This window comes from Mytilus galloprovincialis, chromosome 6 (assembly GCF_965363235.1).
Source record: "Mytilus galloprovincialis chromosome 6, xbMytGall1.hap1.1, whole genome shotgun sequence".
Classification (NCBI taxonomy): Eukaryota; Metazoa; Mollusca; class Bivalvia; order Mytilida; family Mytilidae; genus Mytilus; species Mytilus galloprovincialis.
The window spans coordinates 77590227-77614323 of record NC_134843.1 but is presented as its reverse complement, the minus strand read 5'-3'; the positions used below and the strand labels follow the sequence as shown (position 1 = coordinate 77614323).

Sequence of the window (24097 nt, the reverse complement as noted above, 5' to 3'; positions counted from 1 at the left end):
TTAGAAAATGCTTTAGATCGGCGACTTGACGTTGATTTAGCCTTTAAAGAACTTAAATTTATTGGTTAAAGAAATATAACTTACTTTTAAAGCAATGTAAAGAACAGCAGCAAAATATTCCAAATAAACCTCAACATAAAAATAACCGAAAACCATACTGGAATAAAGAGCTTCAAGATTTATGGGATAAAGCACGCAATGCTTAAAAGGAATGGACGGGTTGTAAAACGAACGATAAATCGACGCTTCGATGTATATTGATTTCGTGCAAAGACGGAAAAACTTTGAAACATTTAACCGGAAATCAAAACACGTAGGTATCAAATAGTACAGCAAACCCAGTTAAATTATCTCGAGGGACATAATACGAAAGATTTCTGGAAATCTATGGGGAAGATGGGACTAGCAAATGAACGCAAAACGCAACGTATATATCAGGTTTAAACGGAAAACAGTGAAGTTACGAAAGACACTGATACCGTGCTCAAAAGGTGGAAAACAGAGTATGAATCGTCATTCAATAGTGTCGACGTGTGCAATAATTATGATGATACGTTTCAAGCAGATATAGAAAACAGAGTGCAGAATAAATAAAACTACAGAAACGGTATCAATGTTAGTGACTTAAACCGTGAACATAGTAGAGAAGAAGTTAAGGACGCAGTGTATAAAGCGAAGCTAGGTAAAGCCATTGGTATAGACGAAATTCTGTTCTACCGAAGGACAAGTGCCGGAAGAATGGCTCACAAGTATAATTACTCCGACTCCGAAACCCAAAATTTATCCGTTGAACCCGTTAGAATACCGTGCCATTTCAATCATATACAAATTGCAAAATATATACAGATATATAACAAAAGATTTAATGTTTGACTCGAACATAATGACATTATAGCGGAAGATCAAAACGGTTTCTGAAAAAACAGAAGTTGTTTAGTTCATCTCTATGTGTTATAATCTATTATAAAGAACAGAAAACTTCAAAAGAAAAACATCTTTGTTTGTTTCATAGATGTACATTGAGCATTAGACAATGTGAACCGTTATATATTGTGGCATTCATTAATGAGTAAAGGCATAAATGGGTTATGTCTAAAGGCTAAACGTTCCTTATATGATGCCACTTAAAGCGCAGTGAAGCTAGGAAATTTTTTGACTGATTTTTGTCCTGTTAATTTTGGTGTAAAACAAGGGTGTAAAATGTCGCCTTCATTATTTTCTATTTATGTGAATGAACTAGCTGAAGACATACGTGCTCTTAATATTGGTATTGTAATTGATTTAAAGTATGTGAAACTGTATTCATTCTTCGTGTATGAAATGGAGAATGACTTTAAATGAGACCAAGAACACAAATAAACGGTCCGAGAGATAGCAAAATCCGCAAGCCGGGCGCTCTCTGTATTATACACTAAATTTTTATCATGTGGAGGGACTTCATTTGATGTTTATACCAGCTTTATAAAACTCTTATTGATACCGTGCTATTACATGGAGTTTAATTATGGGGACACAACAACTGGAGAGAAGTTCAAACAATTCATAACTAGGCTGGTAGACACTTTGTGTGAAGTTCATCGAATGCTTCGAATAGAGCGGTATTAGGGGATATGGGTTTTTAAACAACAACAAAACCAGCCGAATTTTAGAAACATACCGTCTATTTTTGAAAGTGTGATATACGTATGACTATAGAATTACACACAGTGTTCATATGTGGGGTATGCATACTTCTCGATCACGGGACAAGAAAACTTGGTATACATGATGTTATTGATAGCCAATATTCCTACAGACATAAAATGTATTATAATAAAACAAAATTGTGTGATATTGAAAAACAAGAAAGAGTTAAAAAAATGTATCAAGATAGAAATGAACCAAATGGTTTAATATAAGTTATCTACGTTCATATCCGTAGATATGGGCATTTTAACACCCTGAAGTACCCCCAGTACACCATGAGGCGAAGTCCCAATCGGGCGAGTTTTATGGATATTCGGGTACAAAGTGTAACGTAAAAACAACGTTTTTTTCATTATTTAAAAAAGTTTTATTGAAATTTGGAAATTTTGCATATTTTTTACGGGATGTAGGGTACTACCTTTGGTAGAACCCTACAGGTAGTCAAATATTAAACGTATTTTTATACAATAACAGAGAAACTGGATTGATTCAAATTTGGCGCTCAATGTTGTGAAAGTTACGTCATAGATGGTGTGACATCAAAGTGGGTCATTTGCATAGATAGGTAAGTAGTACCATTCCTTAAAAATGGGGCAGTCAAGTGATGCATTTAATGAAATGAGTGCAAATGATCGGCATAATAGGACAAAATCGTTAATGAATTAAATATTTGATTACAAACATCATGGATAATCTACAGAATTCAATATTTCACAAGGAGCAATCATACAACTAATGAAAACTTGCGTGAATTTCCCCGGGATAATGGCTAGCAACGTTCGGGGATATGGGTTAGCAACACCCAGGGGTGCTAAACACTCTCCTAACCCAAAACAGCGGTATTACGATTTATTTTAAACTTTTGAATTTCCTTTGTTTTTATCAACAGTAAATTAATAGAAAATGACGTTTCAATAGAGGTTTCTCAACATCTTACGAACGAACGAAAATCGCCTTAACTTGACGTAACTTGCCGTAACGAGAAAAGAGGGAGCAGTAATTTATCTTAAAATATTGGATTATCGGCTGTGCTCTTCTTCCCTTTGAAATGTCTTTTATATGTAAAATATGCATGCTTGATTTTTTAAAAACATTTTGAATCAAATACATATTATATTTATTTGATATTATATATTATTATACTTCAAGAGTTTTTTTCCTATATAAAATAAATGAAATAGTTGTGCTATTTCATTCTAAAGACAATTTGCCAGTTAATAGTTTCAAAGACTATTGCCCCGGTTAATAGTTTCATAATCATCTTTGCCGTACTTTTCCATGCTTATTTTTCATTGGACGATAATGATGTCATTGACTACTCTGCTTGGTTACGTATGCTTTGCAACGTCAAACTCACTCTTATATTGTAAACGGTGGAATCTGTTTGTTTTGATTGTAATTTCACTTACAAGAAGCAATTATAAAAGAGAAAGAAATCTTCATGGAAATTTTTTAAAAGATCTAAAATATAGTACCTTATTCATAATATGGGTTCGCTCTCCGTATATTAAAAGTGAATTTGCGTTTGGTGTACTTTAACTAGGATTTATAATAAGCACGGAAAGTTTAACACAAGTATTTGTAGTCTTGATTGAAATTAATGAAATATTTATAAATACAAAACGAATTATAAAAAAAGTAAAGTTCATCATGTGCATGTAAAGTTATGTCACATTTTTTCTTTCTTTCAGATAAGGTATATACACTTTTAGAAAATTAGTTATTTGGTATATAAAAACACTTAATGGCTGTGTTGTTCAGTATAATAAAACACCTAATGACTGGTTGTGCGGGTAATATCAAGTTTGTTGTCCCTTCGCATACCAACTATTGCTCTCGGCTTTGCCTCGAGCAATAGTTGGTACCTCAGGGACAACAAACTTGCTATTACCCTCACACCCAGTCAATAGGTGTATAATATATAATATACAAGTTACTGTTCAATCAACACAGTTGAAAGTCTTACTGATCTATCAATTTAAACGAAGAATATATAATATTTAATCAAAGGACAGTAATCGTACAAGAAATTTTAATAAACATGATTACAACATCACTATTTAGTATATGTGAAAAAGGTAAATATAGATCTATGGATGGAAAGGGATAAGAATCTTTTTGAATCTTAGATAGATTGATTGATTGTTGGTTGCTTAACGTCCAGTGGCAAATATTTCATGCATATTCAGGACGAGAACAAGTTAACAATAAATACAATAGGTAGGATGTTGTAATAGAGGCCATCTAGGAGGATGGTCGGGGAAATTTGGACTGCCACTGGAAAATTAGGGTTTATTGGATAGGGACAGAAATTTTGCCTTGCAACAGGCCACCTACGGACCCCTCAAAGAGTTGTTGCAAGGGTTCTTAACGTGCAAAGAGCGTGGCACTCTCTTTACAAGAGGCATCGGATTTAACGTCCCCCTTCTGACCAGACGTGACTGCGAAGTTGACACATCCCGCAAAGCCAAACGGACGCCCCACTTCGGCAAGCGTTTTACTGCCGGTCGGGAGAAGACCAAGTGACCATATTTCTATACCCCAGTCACCCTTGGGGGTCATTCTATTAAGAACTAGGTAGAAGAATCTTAGATAGAAGTTGATTAACGGTAAAATTTCTTTCGTGGACATAAGGTAAAATAAATCTAGAAGTGAACGCCTTTCGATTTAAATTTGAAAAGAAAACATCCCAATAAGTTCCGGGATAACTTCTTTGCCCCAACCACTAAAATCAAAAAGATCTCTTCTTATTGATATATTGTTATAAATTGGTAGACTTAACAAGAAAAATAAAGGAAAATATTGAAATACATATTTAAACTTATATATTGTGTCTTTTTTTTTTGTGTTATCATGGCCTTTCCGCATGGCTCGAGGGCTGATATTGACCGAGGGATGATAATACATGCGATATGAAAAATGCCATGTTATGATCTTTTTATCATATGCTTCAACAATGGAGAAAAATAACAGATTCATATATTGATCCTTTTACGTGGTTCCCAAAAATAAGTTCAAAGATTGAAAAGTTCAAGGACGTCGGACCCAAATTTAGTACATTCGATATCAAATCTTTCTACCATATGCCTCAGCAGAGCAGAACACATTTTTAATATGGACGACTCGACAAACCAAAAAAAACAACAATATACATAATGAACACTGTTTGAAAAAAGTCAACCTTTCTATCTAAATTATGTTTGAAACTTATAAAGAATGCATTTATCTAATAATTTGTTTGTTTTTTTATTTTTATTTTTTTTTGTTATTAATTTACACAATATGCTTTTCAGTATCAGACTTAGTAAATAATTGTTTTGTACACTATTTCGTAATGGTTTTCACTGAAAACGTAGCATTTGGGTGTATTTTCCGGAATTTGCCGAGTATCACCGGAATGCCATGTGATAACGTTACGAATAGGCATGTGATAACAATCGAAGCATGTGATAAACTTTTCATATCAGCCCGCTAAGCACCAATTCGAAAAATATGGAATTTACGTTAATTTAATGCTATTATCATACAGTAAAAATCATATGTTATTTAGTCTAGGTATATGATAAATAAATATATATACTTTGATAACTATGCGACTACCAGTTTTGTTAGGTCTGTAGCACTCATAATTTTAACAAAAACACACAAAACTTTATTTCTAACGATAGATAGAGTGCACCTTTAAATTTCTTAAACTAATTCCCAATAAATATCAGAAATAAAAAAGCTATGTTACGACCTATCTATCCAAGATACTCTCCGACACGAAAAAATGAAACTCATAGTAACTCAAACCAATTGGACCCATAGCAGGGACGTGTGGATATATGAAATATATTAAAGTTGTGTTACTCAATCACTTATCAAACGCTAAATTCGCAATGAAGTGAATGGAATATTTGCCAATGAACGTTAAACACCAAACAATAAATCAACCAATTGCAAACTAGATGTTTTGATTTTTTTAATCAAGGACGTTATAAAAAAATGTTCTTTTTGAATAAATAAGGGAGATAAATCGAACGCATATATACGACATGTCAACAAACGGAACTCGACGTAAGAAAACGAATCAGTCAACAACAGAAAATAAATTGGAACACGAATGTTTAATGATAACAATAAAATGCAAGGTTGCAAAAAAGGATATTGAGTTGTTTACTGTTGTCTTTTAAATACACTGCAGTATCGGAAGACATTTATTATGGATTTTATTATAACAAAATTACTGCTCAATAACGATACTTTCGTAGAGTTTCGTCCGTTCGTAAGATGTTGAGAAACCTCTAATAAGAGCTGACCATTTGACTGGCTGATACGCTCAGTAACGAAACTTCCTCAAACAATGACATCGACTTGTAAACTTCTTAATTTTTTTAACTGTTGTGTACACCAGTAGCGAAGATTTTGTCTACAGCAGACAACCAGAAGTTTTTCAATACTAACAAGTAAATATCCGTAATACCATATATGTATGTCGCTAAAAACATTAACATTTCGAATGATTTTACACTTTCATAATCAATCATTAACTAGACTTTGAATTGAACGGTTTATATACGTACATCAAAAATACATTTTAATTACTTTTGACTAGTTAATGTATATCAATTATAAGTTGCTTTTTGTTTTGAATAGATATGATGAGATGTAAGAAAATTATAACGGTTCAATCTATAGAACATACACTACGAATAAACTCATCATAGATACCAGGATATAAACTTAATAATTACGCCAGACGCGCGTTTCGCCTACAAAAGACTCATCAGTGATGCTCGAATAAAAATGTTATAAAAGGCCAAATAAAGTACAAAGTTTAAGAGCATTGAGGACCAAATATTCCTAAAAGTTTTGCCAAATACAGCTGAGGTAATCTTAAATTAGTGGTCTTAAAACCTAGGACTTTGATTCATACAGGCAGGTGCTTTTGAGCCGGTTGACTGAATATATTACATACTGATGCGATAGTAAATTGCAACAATCCCTTAGGATTTCTGTATCAAATTTACAATATCCACACCAACTACTAACAAACTGTCCAAGGATAAAATGCTTTGGCTAAAAAACAATGGTCGTCTAATTAATTAAAATGTTAGTTTTGTATCAATATGTTGTAATTTATCGTTTACAGATAAGAAACGGCTATGTAACATAATCTAACTGTATTGTTTACATCAGAAATAAAGTAGTACAATGGGAAGTTCCAATTGAAAGTAGAAAGCAACAAAGTTTAAGAGTTTATCATGACCACATTTCAACAAATAAAAGATCTGTTGTAACAGAAGGTACATGTAAACGACATAACTGCATGACTTGCCTTATTAAATATCATCATAGATACTATAGTTCAAATTTTGTAAGCCAGACGCATGATTCGCATACAGAATAATCGTCAGTGCGCGTGACTCATAACAGAAAAGGTTTGAAGGCTAACACTTTTGAAATGAAGATACATGTCACATGTGTATTTTGATGAAATATAGACATCATATTCCTTTGACGCCAAACTCACCATTTTATATAGAAAATATTCATATTAAACATAAAAAACAAACATTGCTGAATTTCTCTGATATGCTCTTTAGATCTCTTTAATTATTAAAATTTGTTTTTTTTCCCTATTATAGATGAAAATGAAGGGTTTAAGTTTAAAACAACTTTTTATTATGACTGAGACAAAAGTTTATCAGAGGACGTACCTTTTGCATTCAATTAAACGTACTTCTATAAAAGACAGTTAACTGATAATGACAGTGACCTGACATTCGAGTTAGAAACACGTACCCTCAAACAACGAAATATGGAAAAGTGACATTGATAAAAGCAGTTCATAATGGGCAAGTTGTATTTTAGAAATAGGCCAAGTAAAAATGGAACGTTCTTATCTTCATCTTATTGAAAAAAACTAACATATATGTAAACCTCAGATTTATGTACGACCTCAAATCTGTGTCCGTTTCTCAAATATATGCCCAATCGTGACGTCAATCGCTAATCTATGTCCATAAAAAATTATTCGACCTCAAATCTGTGGCCGATTTTTAATCATAACGTCATTTGCAAATCTATGTCCTTAAAAAAATAATTCGACCTCAAATATGTGGCCGATTTTAATTGTGACGTTTTTCTCAAATTTATGTCCGTTATAAAAGAAAAGTCTTTAAAACTGTGTAATGTTTAATTTTTTTTTAGCCATGCGCAAATTTATGCCCGTCTAATAATTTCGGCTTTATAGTTTTTTTTTTAAGTCATTTTCCATAGGTCAATATTAATTTGTTGGTATGTGTTTTACATGTGTGTACAAGAGCTCAAGTATCAGTAAATCTTTCGTTCTTATGTTGTACTGCTATACCACTGTCCCAGATTAGGGTGAGGGTTTGGATCCCGCTAACATGTTTAACCCCGCCACATTATTTATGTATGTGCATGTCCCAAATCAGGAGCCTGTAATTCAGTGGTTGTCATTTGTTCATTTGTTACATTTTTGTTCATTTTTTTTACATAAATAAGGCCGTTAGTTTTCTCGTTTGAATTGTTTTACATTGTCTTATCGGGGGCATTTTATAGCTGACTATGCTGTATGGGCTTTGCTTATTGTTGAAGGCTGTACGGTTACCTATAGTTGTTAATGTTTGTGTCATTTTGGTCTTTTGTGGATAGTTGTCTCATTGGCAATAATACCACATCTTCTTTTTTATACTAGCTAGATTATTTCGCTTGTATTTAAACAGAAACTAAGAAAGTCCCTGATTTAAAATATTGTTTCTTAAGTACGGTCTTGTATGATTTTTGTTTTATACAGTAATTTCTCCATGTTTGTGGTTAAAATCATGTGTGTGTTATTATTGTATGCCGTCTTGAAGAATTAAACTACACATTTATTTTTACTAAAAAGACAGTAAAGAATTACTATTTGTATGCAACTTATGCGTTCTTCAATTGTCTCTAAATTCTCTCATATTGCTGTTAAATTGACATTCATACCACATTATCTATTATATGTTACTTTAAATATCAATAAAATCATTCTGAATTGATAAAAATAAAAGTTACGTGCTCTATATTTTTAATTACAATATTTGTGAATCACAATAGAGCATATATCAATTGTTTGGTCTTAGCTGATATCTATTTAGTTCAATTGTAAAACTTGTAATTATGTCTTTAAAAACAAAAATCTTTCCCCGAGAAGGATCATTTTTTTATGTTTTGGCATATTCCTTCTCTCCAGAAACCGGATGTAAACACTGCCGTCCCTTTGTTCATAGCTAGATTTGTTTTGAATTGCAAATACTCCCCAATAGTAGGAGTGAAAATATCCTGATAATTGTCAGAAAACAGTTCAAGAGGATATATCTCTAGTTGACGTTTTTGAAAATAATCCATCAGCCCACTATTCATAACAGATTTTCCTCCAGTCTAAAAAAACAAATCATAAAGCAATTTTAAACCATTTGTATTAATAAATAAAATATTAAAATTACTTCTGTCGTATAAACCACATTGGCACTGATAATGAATAGATACATAAAAAGTAAAAGGATAAGATTTTTTTTTTTTTTTTATAAATTAACATTTAATATTTTTATTTACATATATGCATGTATGACTTACGGGAATAGCATTTTCTTTATCGTTGACATCATTTACAAAGCGTCTTTTGTAAAGTTCCTTGTAATACGGACTTGCACCTTCCATGGGATCGAGATTCTTTTGCATCTGAAGGAACATAAAGTAAAATATGTCGGAAAAAATTTAATTTAAAAAGAACATAATTAATTTACATGATTTTTTCATTTCGATTTGTTTTAATTCATTCAAAGGTGAAAACGTGTAAAACGGATCAACCTATTTTTTTTTAAATTAGCGTATAATTTTTTTTTTCAAAACACACATACACTATGCACACATGTGCAAAGTAGCAGAAATACTCTATCATACTAAAACATTACTTACGACTTCTAAATGTGCAATATCATTTGTTTCCGTAGTGAAGTATGTATCTCCGGTTTCTGTAACTATATGATCATTTTCCAACTGCCTCCCTTTGTTTGTCTCCTGAACTTCTTGGTGTTCTTCATAAGGTTCCGACACAATATCCATGGCTTCTTTAATAAAAATAAGTTTAAACAAATTAAACTGTATAGTCGATGGTTGTGTAACGTCCAGTGGCAAATTTAACGCAAACATATATATTAACATGATAACACAGTAAATTTAAAATATGCATGATTTTTATATAGATAAGACCGTTGGCAGGTTGGGTTTCCCGTTTGAATGGTTTTATACTAGTAATTTAGGGGCCCTTTAAAGCTAGTTGTTGAGTCAAGGCTCCGTGTTGAAGGCCGTACATTGACCTATAATGGTTTACTTTTAAAAAAAAATGTTATTTGAATGGAGAGTTGTCTCCTTGGCACTCACACCACATCTTCCTATATCTATTTACATTTATTTTTCTCATAAAATTGTATTTTAAAAATAATTTTGTTTAACTAATATCAGGGCCTTAAAAAGTAAAACCTTTCAGATTACTATTGGAGTAAATAAAGACTTGTATTTTTACCTTCAAACGTTACATCTCTGTCATTTATGTTTCTCAACATCTCCAAATTTCCATTTTCATCTTCATTTATGTTACGTTCAGGTAATATTTCACCAATCTCTTCTTCTTCATTTTCTACATCTAAGTGTGCCTGTGCTAGGAACTTTCTTTCATCTTCAGTTAGGAGCACAAATGGAAGCTATAAAAAAAGAAACGGTTTTATTGCCAAAATATTTTCACCAATGCTACAATAGATACGTTATATTTACATACAGTACATGTATCACTTTGGCATTTTATAATATTTTAGAATAATTTATGAATGAAATAGAATGAATTTAGTGTAAAACTTTCATATAGTTTCACAAAATGTGTGTATGTGTGTGTGTTACTTTGTGTTGTGTTGTGTTGTGTGTGTTTTTTTAACGGTCTTATCTATATAAAAATAATGCATATTTTAAATTTACTGTGTTATCATGTTAATATATATGTTTGCGTTAAATTTGCCACTGGACGTTACACAACCATCGACTATACAGTTTAATTTGTTTAAACTTATTTTTATTAAAGAAGCCATGGATATTGTGTCGGAACCTAATGAAGAACACCAAGAAGTTCAGGAGACAAACAAAGGGAGGCAGTTGGAAAATGATCATATAGTTACAGAAACCGGAGATACATACTTCACTACGGAAACAAATGATATTGCACATTTAGAAGTCGTAAGTAATGTTTTAGTATGATAGAGTATTTCTGCTACTTTGCACATGTGTGCATAGTGTATGTGTGTTTTGAAAAAAAAAGTTATACGCCAATTTAAAAAAAAATAGGTTGATCCGTCTTACACGTTTTCACCTTTGAATGAATTAAAACAAATCGAAATGAAAAAAAATCATGTAAATTAATGATGTTCTTTTTAAATTAATTTTTTTCCGACATATTTTACTTTATGTTCTTTCAGATGCAAAAGAATCTCGATCCCATGGAAGGTGCAAGTCCGTATTACAAGGAACTTTACAAAAGACGCTTTGTAAATGATGTCAACGATAAAGAAAATGCTATTCCCGTAAGTCATACATGCATATATGTAAATAAAAATATCAAATGTTAATTTATAAAAAAAAATATTATCCTTTTACTTTTTATGTATCTATTCATTATCAGTGCCAATGTGGTTTATACGACAGAAGTAATTTTAATATTTTATTTATTAATACAAATGGTTTAAAATTGCTTTATGATTTGTTTTTTTAGACTGGAGGAAAATCTGTTATGAATAGTGGGCTGATGGATTATTTTCAAAAACGTCAACTAGAGATATATCCTCTTGAACTGTTTTCTGACAATTATCAGGATATTTTCACTCCTACTATTTGGGAGTATTTGCAATTCAAAACAAATCTAGCTATGAACAAAGGGACGGCAGTGTTTACATCCGGTTTCTGGAGAGAAGGAATATGCCAAAACATAAAAAATGATCCTTCTCGGGGAAAGATTTTTGTTATTAAAGACATAATTACAAGTTTTACATTTGAACTAAATAGATATCAGCTAAGACCAAACAATTGATATATGCTCTATTGTGATTCACAAATATTGTAATTAAAAATATAGAGCACGTAACTTTTATTTTTATCAATTCAGAATGATTTTATTGATATTTAAAGTAACATATAATAGATAATGTGGTATGAATGTCAATTTAACAGCAATATGAGAGAATTAAGAGACAATTGAAGAACGCATAAGTTGCATACAAATAGTAATTCTTTACTGTCTTTTTAGTAAAAATAAATGTGTAGTTTAATTCTCCAAGACGGCATACAATAATAACACACACATGATTTTAACCACAAACATGGAGAAATTACCGTATAAAACAAAAATCATACAAGACCGTACTTAAGAAAAAATATTTTAAATCAGGGACTTTCTTAGTCTCTGTTTAAATACAAGCGAAATAATCTAGCTAGTATAAAAAAGAAGATGTGGTATTATTGCCAATGAGACAACTATCCACAAAAGACCAAAATGACACAAACATTAACAACTATAGGTAACCGTACAGCCTTCAACAATAAGCAAAGCCCATACAGCATAGTCAGCTATAAAAGGCCCCCAATAAGACAATGTAAAACAATTCAAACGAGAAAACTAACGGCCTCATTTATGTAAAAAAAATGAACAAAAATGTAACACATGAACAAATGACAACCACTGAATTACAGGCTCCTGACTTGGGACATGCACATACATAAATAATGTGACGGGGTTAAACATGTTAGCGGGATTCAAACCCTCACCCTAATCTGGGACAGTGGTATAGCAGTACAACATAAGAACGAAAGATTTACTGATACTTGAGCTCTTGTACACACATGTAAAACACATACCAACAAATTAATATTGACCTATGGAAAATGACATAATAAAAAAAAAACTATAAGGCCGAAATTATTAGACGGGCATAAATTTGCGCATGGCTAAAAAAAAAATTAAACATTACACAGTTTTAAAGACTTTTCTTTTATAACGGACATAAATTTGAGAAAAACGTCACAATAAAAATCGGCCACATATTTGAGGTCGAATTATATTTTTAAGGACATAGATTTGCGAATGACGTCATGATTAAAATTCGGCCACAGATTTGAGGTCGAATAATTTTTCATGGACATAAATTAGCAATTGACGTCACGATTGGGCATATATTTGAGAAACGGACACAGATTTGAGGTCGTACATAAATCTGAAGTTTACATATATATGATAACTCGGTTTAAAAAAAACTGTATCAGTGAATATTTTCCTCATGGTACAGACGTTTACTTCACAGTGTTTCTGTTGGTATGAACATTGAATACGAGACTAAATGATATCTAAAGCATGCAAACACTGTTATTTGAGAATAGATATTTTATTATGGTCCCGCAACGAAGTTGTCGGTGCCATATAGTTTCACCCTTGTCCATAATGCCGTAATTCCGTCATTCCGCAACAAACCATTATACGGAGTTTTTTTTTCTAAACGCCTTCAGATATTAGGCTGATTTTTAATATGTAAGTTAACCATGATGAGTTACAGATGAAGTTTAAGTTTCGTTCCGCTCCGCTAATTTTTGCCGAAATAACGGGCTTTGGACTTTCAGATATTGGGATGGTTTTTGGGGTGTGAGTTAACCAAGATTGGTTACAGATCAAGTTTAAGTTTTGTTCCTCTAGGCTAATTTTTGCTGTAATTTCAGACTTGGGTTCTGATCAATTTTTGAAAATCACAGTTATATTAACCTTTTTTCTAAATGCTTTCAGATATTGGGCTGAGTTTTGGTATGTGTGTTTGTGTCCACATGTGTTATTGAAATTGCAGATTTTAAACTTTTTGAGACGGGGCCATTCGTGTTGCTTTGACACATCTAGTCTCATATGATTCTCAATTATCTCCAAAACAAGATCAGGGACCTGCCTATATTTCTACAGGTAATATCTACTAGAACGGTATTCCGAACAATCTCAAGAGAAAAGTTGGCATTATAAATCTATAAAAGCTTACACAAATGTTATTTATAATGACTTTGATGGAAAAAGTGTAGAAAAAATTACCTGCAGTTCAAGTATAGTGTTTTCATCACTTATGATCATATTTGATTTATTAAGAAATTTTGTATTTTCAAGCAACCTGTAAGCAGTGGAGTGACTGTTAGGACATTATTCAGATATAGCAAAGTAGTTGGTATCAATGTTAACGAGGGTGTAGATAGTCATTTCACGTGTGATGTTAAAGTCACTGTCAACTCTATGGAAGAATAAAAACTTTTGCAATTTTTAAAATAATCATAGTATTGCCATGTTTTTTCTTTCTAGTACTATTTGGAAGCAGTACGATGATCTGTAGTTATTTTCATCAAAGGCATTTGGTAGATGGTTATCTCATTTGCACATCTTTTAAATCATTAAATTGATTGAATAAATATGTGCGTATGATTATCGCTTTTGGACACCCCGAAACGAATACTGCAAAAAGAAGCATTTACGTTTTATTATTATATCATAATGCTTAAACCAGAAAAGTGACAATCAAATCAGGTTTTCCATATAGTTGCTTATATGTACTTCTAAGAATTGCTGAAACATTTTAATGTAGTAACCTTTGTGGTTATCCTTGTGGTTTCCACTGTGGTTATTTGGTACATTCGTGACTGCATCTGTCAAAATGAATCCTAATGAAACCTCTGGGTTGCGAAAAAAATGAGATACTATGTAATACTCTTTGTGTGTAGTCGTATAAAATTAAATTAGGGCATAAGTCTTCAAAACTCAAAGCCAAAAATACAATAGAAACACAAATCTTCAAAACTTAAAGCTAAAAATACAATACAAACACAAGTCTTCTAAACTTAAAGCCAAAAAATACAATAGAAATACAAGTCTTCAAAGCTATAAGCGAAAAATGCAACAGAACATTTGAAACAAAAAGTGTTACATGCAAAATAAAAGCCAAACAATAATTTTACATCTTATCAAAATAAAAAAAAAACATGAAATAATACTAGGAAGTAAGGAAATGTTCACTAAGAAAATATAAACAAACCAAAACAAATCGAAATATATATGCTTTATAGTAACAATAGAATGCAACGAGTCAATGTTAATTTATAAACTAGTGAAATACATTAGGATGTCTGAGTGATATAAAATTGTTTATCACCTCATATATCAATTAACATCTGAATATTATAATTTTGTGGAGTCATACTAGTATTAGGTTTTAAATAAATGAACGCACTTATCAGTTTCAACTAGTGGGTGGGTGACGACCTTATTTGGCCATGATAGCCTTGCGTGGTCGGCAATTTCTGTTAATTAATCCGATAAAACCGTTGGATGTGTATACTTTGTAGCCGGTTCTGGTGTGTTTAATGATTATACATGATATGTTATGTGCTTTGATATTGTGGAATAATTTCATACAAAGTTGATTTTAAACCGTTTTTAATTGTTCTATTTTTGACTAAATGGTCTCACAAACCTGCTGTAATGCGTGTACATAGGGTTATATTAGAAACACGGTTCGTAAGAAAGAAAAGCAAATAATTTCAGATATCATTTTACTTGTCCTGTCAGTGTTAGGGCATATTTTTATTAAGCAATCACAAGTCTTTTTATTAGACTTTCAGTGTGTGCATTTTTAAATTTAAGTAATGAATCGTTAATGAACTACATGAGATCATGAAAAATGAAATGCACATCTTTTTATTGCATTTATTTAGTCGTTTGTACTGAATAAATACCATGATACACACTGTACTTTATTTGACCCTTTAAACTTTATTTGGTTCTAGCATCATCGGTGAGTGTTTTGCAGACTAAACGAGCATCTTTTGTCAACATTTTAATCCTGGTAGCTATGATGAGTCGATCTACCTTTTATTCTGAACAAAGTTTACGTGCGGATGAATCAAGATACAGTTAAAGCACCAACTTCATTGTACAATATGCTGTCTTAAATATATTTTAAAGTCAAACTATGTCAAAAGGCACACACCCAAGAATCAAAATGTTCAAACTAGGAAAGTAAAAGTGTTTTTTTTTCGTACGGTTGCCTGTACGCACTCCTGAGCGTTGCTGAACATTTTTAATGCAGTAACCTTTGTGGTTATCCTTGTGTTTACTACTGTGGTTATTTGGTGCATTATAATCACTACGTGATTGCATTTGTCATTCAAAATAAATCCTTATGAAACAACTGTCTAAAGAAAAAAAAAATGATGTACAATTTAATACGATTCGCTTATAGTCCTTGTATGAAATCAAATAGAATTCTCCTCAGCAATAAATTCACTAGAATGATTAAAATAAAATAACTGCCATGCATACAAAGTTGATCTTAAACCGTTTTAGTTGTTCTGTTTTTGGTTAAATGGTCTCACAAACCTACTGTACTACGTGTACCTATTTTAAGAAACATGTTTTGTACGAACGAAAAGAAAATCATTTCAGATATAGTTTTACCTGTCCTGTAAGTGTTAGGGGATTATTATTTATCAAAATTTATGTACATCATAACATGCAATAGTGTTTTTATTAGACTTTTAGTGTATGCTTTTTTAAATTCTAGTAACGAACTGTTATATGAACTACATGTAATGAGGTCATCAAAAATTAAATGCACATCTTTTTATTTTATTTATTCAGTCGTTTGTGCTGAAGAAATACCATGATACACAATGTAATTTATTTGGCCCTTAAAATTATTTTGGTTCGGGCATTAACGGTGAGTCTTTTACAGAAACGGGCGTCTTGAGTCAACATTTTACCTTGTATCTATGATGAGTCGATCTAATGTTTGTTCTCATCAAAATTTTTGTGAGGAAAAATCAGGATATAGTTTTAGCACCAACTTAATTGTACAAAAAGAGTGGCGAAAGATACCAGAGGGACAGTCACAAGCATAGATGAAAATAAACTGACAACGCCATATGAAAAGACAAATAGAAAAATAATAGTACACAAGACACAACATAGTGAATTAAAGACAAGCAACACGAACCCCAACATAAAAGGGGGATAATTTTATCAGCTCCGAAAGGGTAAGCAGATCCTGCTCAACATGTGGCATCCGTCGTGTTGCTCATATTATAACAATCCAGGCAAATAGTCTAATTCAGTAGGTCACATTCGTGACAATATGCTTTCTTAAATACATTAAATTCAAATTTCAAATTATGTAAAAAAACACACACCTAAGAGACGTAATGCTCAAACCAGGAAAGTAAAAAGTAAAAACAAGTTTTTCGTATTGTTTCTTTTAAGCAATTCCAAGCATTGCTGAACATTTTTTATTTATTAACCTTTGTGGTTACCCTTGTGTTTACTACTGTGGTTATTTGGTGCATTATAATCACTATTTGATTGCATCTGTCATACAAAATAAATCCTTATGAAACAACTGTGTAAAGAAAAAAAAATGATATGCAATTTAATACACTTTGTTTACAGTCCGTGTATGAAATCGAATAGAATCCTTCTAAGCGATAAATACAATACAACATATAAAACAAAATGACTGTCATGCATTAAACCACGCATTTTATAAGTTCAACACTTATTGTCAATGTAATAAAGAATAAACAATTAAAATAGCAGTGGTATTTGGAAGCTAAGAAAATGCTCAATAGGAATAAGAACATACCAATACAAATTAAAATATTTATGCTTCACAGTAACAATAGAAAGAAACAAGTCATTGCTAATTTATAAACTATTAAAATACGTTAAGATGTCTAAGTGATCTAAATGTATTTATCACCTCATATTATTAAAACTAATATCCGTATATTTTAATATTGTTGAGTCATACTAGGAGGTTTTTAAAACAGAACGAACTTTATCATTTACAGCTAGGATATGTCCGACGACCTGTATTGGCCATGATGGCCTCGCATGGTCGGGAATACTTGTCAATTAATCCGATAAAACCATTGCATGTGTATACTATGTAGTAAGTTTTGATGTGTTTCATGATCTATATGATATGTTTTGTCTAAATTTGCCAGTTCATGATACTTTAAATTTGTTATTGTTGAAATAACTTCATAGAAAGTTTAATTCAAACCGTGTTTGGTTGTTCTGTTTTGGGTTAAATGGTCTCACAAACCTACCGTAAGGCGTGTACCTAGGGTTAATTAAGAAACACGTTTTTAACGAAAGAAAAGCAAATCATTTCAGGTATCATTTTACCTGTCTTGTAAGTATTAGGGGATTATTTCTTACAACATTTATGTACATTATCAGTGTTTTTATTAGACGTCCAGTGTATGCAAAAAATTAAATGCATATTTTTTATGATTTATTCCGTTAGTTGTTTATTAATACATTAGAAATGAAGAAATACCATGAGGCAAACTGTAATACAATAGATTAAATTAGTTAATGCTCAATTCTTTTTAAGATGAGTTCACTTTTTCGAAGCGTTCATGTGTTTGAAATAAAAGTATCGTACTTTATTTGGCCCTTTTAACTTTTTTGGTTCGAGTTTCAACGGTAAGTCTTTTTGCAAAGAAAACGAACGTTTTGAGTCACTATTTTAATCCTGATAACTATGATGAGTCGATCTACTGTTTGTTATCAACAAAGTTTACGTGCGGATGAATCCGGAAAAAGTTTAAGCACCAACTTTACTGTACAATATTCTGTCTTAAATATATTAAATTTTAATTTCAAATTATGCCAAAAAACTGCACCCAAGAATCTTAATGCTCAAACTCGGAAGGTAAAAAGTAAAATCAAGTTGTTCGTATGTGTGCTTGTACGTACTTCTAAGCATTGCTGAATATTTGTAATGTAGTTACCCTTGTGGTTTCCATTGTGGTTATTTGGTAAATTCGTGATTGATTCTGTCATTCAAAATGAAACCTTATGAAACATCTGTGTTACGAAGAAAAAATTATATGCAATTTAATACGCTTTATTGATAGTCCTTGTATGAAATCAAATAGGTCTTCATAGCGATAAATACAATAGAACATAAAACCAAATGCAGTAGTCTTTGGATGCTAAGGATATATTTACTTAGAATATAAATATCAAAACAGATAATAATATATATGCTTCACAGTAACAATAGAAATGAACAAGTCACTGTTGATTTATAAACTATTGAAATACATTAGGATGTCTAAAGAATCTAAATTTGTTTATCACCTCTTAATATTTACATTAATATCCGTATATTATAATCTTGTTGCGTCATACTAGGAGGTTTTTTTTTCACAAAGAACGAATTTATAATTTACTGCTATGATATGTCTGACGACCTGTATTGGCCATTATGGCCTCGCGTGGTCGGCAATACTTGTCAAATAATCCGATAAAACCGTTACATGTGTATACTATGTAGTAAGTTCTGATGTGTTTCATGATCTATATGATATGTTTTGTCTAAATTTGGCAATTCTTGATGTTTTGTCATTGTGGAAAATAACCTCGTACAAAATGTTTTGTAAACCGTTTTGGTTGATCTGTTTTGGGGTAAATAGTCTCACAAACCACAAACCTGCTATAAAGCGTGTATCAAGGATTAATTTGGAAACACGTTTTGTGCGAACGATTAGCAAATCATTCCAGATATCATTTTACCTGTCCTGTAAGTGTTAGGGGATTTTTTTATTAAGAAAATCATGAGTCTTTTCATTAGACTTTTAGTGTATGCAGTTTTAAATTTAAGTATTGTATTGTTATATGAACTACATGAGGTCATGGAAAATTAAATATAGATCTTTTTATTGTATTAATTTAGTCGTTTGTGCGGACTAAATACCACGAATGATACACAATGTACTTTATTTGGCCCTTTAACTTATTTTGATTCGAGCATCAACGTTGAGTCTTTTGCAGGCAAACAGAGCGTATTTAGTCAACATTTTAAAATGTAATCCTGGTATAATAAATCAGGCTAATGGTTAAGCATCAACGTAATTGTACAAAAAAGAGGGTCGAAAGATACCACAGGGACAGTCACACTCATAGATAGAAAATAAACTGACAACGCCATGGCTAAAAATAAAAAGACAAACAAACAAATAATAGTACACAAGACACAACATAGAATCTAAAGACTAAGCAACACGAACCACATCAAAAATAGGGGTGATCTCAGGTGCTCCGGAAGGTTAAGCAGATCCTGCTTCACATGAGGCACTCGTCGTGTTGCTTATGTTGCTAAAAAATCCGGTAAATAGTCTAATTCCGTAGGTCACATTCGTGACAATATACTGTCTTAAATATATCAAATGTTAATTTCAAATTATGTCAAAAAGCACACACCAAAGAACCGTAATGCTAAAACTAGGAAAGTAAAAATAAAATCAAGTGTTTCGTATGGTTGCTTGGATTCACTTCTAAGCATTGCTGAAGATTTTTAATGTAGTAACCTTTGAGGTTACCTTTGTGGTTACTACTGGGGTTATTTGATACATTATAATCGCTACGTGATTGAATCTGTCAATCAAAATGAATCCTTAAGAAACATCTGTGTAATGAAGAAAAAAATTAATATACAATTTAATATGCTTTATTAATATACCTTGTGTGAAATCAAATACTAGTCTTCTATGCGATAAATACAGTAGAACATATAAAACAAAATGACAGTCATGCAGTAAAACACGCATAATATAAGTTCAACACTTCAAAAAACCAACAGCAGTAATATTTTGAAGCTAAGGAAATGTTCACTAGGAATATGAACATACCAAAACAGATTAAAATATGAATGCGTGTCACGGAATAAAAGTTCCTGCATAAGCAATGTTCCAAAAAGAAAAAAAAAATCTTCTGGAATACTATTTCCACAGGAATAAATATTACAGTATATATCCCTAACGGAATAAAGGGTATAGAATATTTGTTACTACAGGAATAGATATTATGACAATCTTTATAACAAAGTTTCCGTTGGAACTTCTATTAGGTGGAATAAATATACGTTGACATGCGTCACACTAACAATAAAAAGAAACGAGTCACTGTGTATTTATAAACAACTATTGAAATGCATTAGGATGTCTAAGGGATCCAAATGTGTTTATTAGCTCATAGTATATAAATAAGTTGATATTCGGAAATTATAATATAATGGGGTCATACTAGGCAGCTTTTTATAAGAAAAGCACTAATCATTTACTGCTAGGATATGTCCGACGACCTGTGTTGGCCATGATGGACTCGCATGGTCGGCAATATTTATCAATTAAACAGACAAAACCATAAAATGCGTATACAATGTAGCGTTTGCGATGTTTTTCGTGATCTATATGATATATTTTGTCTAAATTTGGCAATTCATTATGCTTTGTTATTGTGGAAAATAACCTCATACAAAGTTTATAGTAAACCGTTCTAGTTGATCTGTTTTGGGGTAAAAGGTCTCACAAACCACAAACCTGCTATAAAGCGTGTATCTAGGATTAGTTTAGAAACACGTTTTGTACGAACGAAAAGGCAAATAATTTCTGATATCATTCAACCTGTCCTATAAGTGATAGGGGATTTTTTTTATTTTGAAACCATAAGTCTTTTTTATTAGACTTTCAGTGAATACAGTTTTAAATTTAGGCAATGTATTGTTGCATGAAGTACATGAGGTCATGGAAAATTAAATGCACATCTTTTTATAGTATTCATTTAGTCGTTTGTGCTGACTAAAAACCATGCATGATACACAATATACTTTATTTGGCCCTTTGCATATTTTGGTTCGAGCATCAACGTTGAGTCTTTTGCAGACGAAACTGGCGTCTTTAGTTAACATTTAAATCCTGGTACTCTACAATGAGTCGATCTACTGTTTGTTCTGAATGAAATTTACGTGCATATAAATCAGGCCAAAGTCTTAGCATCAACTTATTTGTACGAAAAAAGAAGGTCGAAAGATACCAGAGGAATAGTCACACTCATAGATCAAAAATGAACTAACAACGTCATGGCTACAAAATAGAAAAGACAAACAGACAAATAACAGTTCACAAGACACAACATAGAATCTAAAGACTTAGCAACACGAACCCCAATTAAAAAGTGGGGGTGATCTCAGGTACTCCAGAAGGGTAGGCAGATCCTGTTACACACGAGGCATCCGTCGTGTTGCTCATCTTATAACAAACCCGGTAAACGGTCTAATTCGGTAGGTCACATTCGTGACAATAAAATATATTAAATTTTAATTTTAAATTGTGTCAAAAAGCGCAAACCAAAGAATCGTAATGCTAAAAATAGGAAAGTAAAAATAAAATCAAGTTATTCGTATGGTTGCTTTATGCACTTCTAAGCATTGCTTAAGATTTTTAATGTAGTTACCTTTGTGGTTACCCTTGTGGTTACTTCTGTGGTTATTTGGTATATTTTAATCGCTACGTTATTGCATCTGTCATTCAAAATGAATCCTTATGAAATATCTGTGTTACGAAGAAAAAAGTATATTGACAATTTAATACGCTTTATTTATAGTCCTTGTAAGAAATCAAAAAGAAGTCTTCTAAGCGATAAATACAATAGAACATATAAAACAAAATGACTGCCATATAAAAAAGAAGATGTGGTATGATTGCCAATGAGACAACTATCCACAAAAGACCAAAATGACACAGACATTAACAACTATAGGTCACCGTACGGCCTTCAACAATGAGCAAAGCCCATACCGCATAGTCAGCAATAATAGGTCTCGATAAGACAATGTAAAACAATTCAAACGAGAAAACTAACGGCCTTATTTATGTAAAAAAAAAGAACGTAAAACAAATATGTAACACATAAACAAACGACAACCACTCAATTACAGGCTCCCGACTTGGGACAGGGACATACATAAATAATGTGGGCGGGGCCATGCACGAAACACGCATAATATAAGTTTAACACTTATTTTCATTGTAATAAAGAATTTAAAATTAAAAAAAGCAGTAGTCTTTGGAAGCTAAGAAATGTTCACTAGGAATATGAACATACCAAAAAAAATTAAAATATGTATGAGTCAAAGTAACAATAGAAAGGAACTAGTCACTGTTAATTTATAAACAACTATTGAAATACATTAGGATATCTAAGGGATCTAAATTTGTTTATCACCTCCTATTGCATAAATTAATATCCGGATATCATAATATTGTGGATTCATACTAGGAGGTTTTTAAAACAGAACAAACTAATCATTTACTACTAGGATATGTCTGACGATGGCCTCGCATGGTCGCAAATATGTAATAATTAATCCGATAAAACCGTAAGATGTGTATACTATGTAGCCAGTTTTGGTGTGTTTTATGATCTATACGATATCGTTTGTCTATATTTCCCAATTCATGATGCTTTGTTATTGTGAAAATAACTTCATACAAAGTTCATCTTAAACCGTTTTTGGTTGTTTTATTTAGAGTTAAATGGTCTTACAAATCCTTTGTAATGCGCGTACCTAGGGTTGTTCTAGAAACACATTTTGTACAAACTAAAAGCAAATCATTTTGAATATCATTTTACCTGACTTGTAAGTGTTAGGGGATTTTTTCCTACAAAATTTATGTACATCATAAGTGTTTTAATTAGACTTTTAGTGTATGCATTTTTTTGATTTTAGTTATGAATTCAGTCATCAAACGTTAAATATATATCTAAACTGAAGAAATACCATGATGCAAACTGTGATATTATAAATTGAATAAAAGTTCAATTTATTTAGTGATGCGTTCATGTGTTTGAAATAAAAATATCGTACTTTATTTGGCCCTTTTTACTTTTTTGGATTGAGCATCACTGGTGAGCTTTTTTTGGAAGAAACGACCGTCTTTGGTCAAAATGTTAATCCTGTGATCTATGACAAGTCTATCTATAATTGGTTCTCAACAAAATTGGCCTGCTGATTAATCATGATAGAGTGTTGACATCACCTTAAATGTACAATATGCTGTCTTAAATAGATTAAAAATTCATTTCAAAATATGTTAAAAAGCACACTCCCAAGAATTACACCCCTTAATGATTTTTTTGTTAAATTTTCTCAAAAACGTAACACAGAGAAGGAGACAAAAGTGATATATTGATGTTCAAAAATCGTAAATAGACTTTTTATTGTAAAAATCGCTTAACAAAACATTTCCCGAAGGAGTGCATGGAGTTTTAAGTAAGCAAGATTGAATGCATCGACATTTGGTCTCTCAGTAATATAGAAATATCAATTAATTCGAAATGTAACTATCGCATTTACTGTTAACACATGTGATATGCTCGGAAGTCGTTTCAACAGATCCATTAATACAACAGCAATATATTTGAAATGGTCAAATATTATTTTGATATTTTCCAATGTTGAATCTG

General features: G+C 31.7%; 1 protein-coding gene and 1 long non-coding RNA gene across 2 annotated transcripts; one reads left to right on the top strand and one right to left on the bottom strand.

Annotated features, from left to right (window-relative positions):
• Window positions 1-8406: 8406 nt before the first annotated feature.
• Window positions 8407-10428, bottom strand: LOC143078333 (uncharacterized). The gene is made up of 4 exons (XM_076253224.1): window positions 10253-10428; window positions 9646-9797; window positions 9304-9408; window positions 8407-9108 (listed from the first exon to the last, which is right to left on the bottom strand). The coding sequence occupies exons 1-4, from the start codon at window positions 10290-10292 to the stop codon at window positions 8884-8886; spliced, it is 522 nt and encodes a 173-aa protein (XP_076109339.1). The 5' UTR covers window positions 10293-10428; the 3' UTR covers window positions 8407-8883.
• Window positions 10429-10671: 243 nt separating this feature from the next.
• On the top strand, window positions 10672-11948 carry LOC143078332 (uncharacterized). The gene is made up of 3 exons (XR_012979176.1): window positions 10672-10953; window positions 11193-11297; window positions 11486-11948. It is a non-coding gene; the product is annotated as an uncharacterized LOC143078332 (long non-coding RNA).
• Window positions 11949-24097: the final 12149 nt, after the last annotated feature.

What these genes read in the sequence shown, in the direction of transcription:
- LOC143078333 (XM_076253224.1), bottom strand. Translation starts at nt 10,292, where the DNA reads ATGTTGAGAAACATAAATGACAGAGATGTAACGTTTGAAG. An exon ending in CAGAGATGTAACGTTTGAAG is followed by an intron (nt 9,798 to 10,252) that starts GTAAAAATACAA and finishes TTTTTATTAAAG; the next exon opens with AAGCCATGGATATTGTGTCG. An exon ending in ATAAAGAAAATGCTATTCCC is followed by an intron (nt 9,109 to 9,303) that starts GTAAGTCATACA and finishes TTGTTTTTTTAG; the next exon opens with ACTGGAGGAAAATCTGTTAT.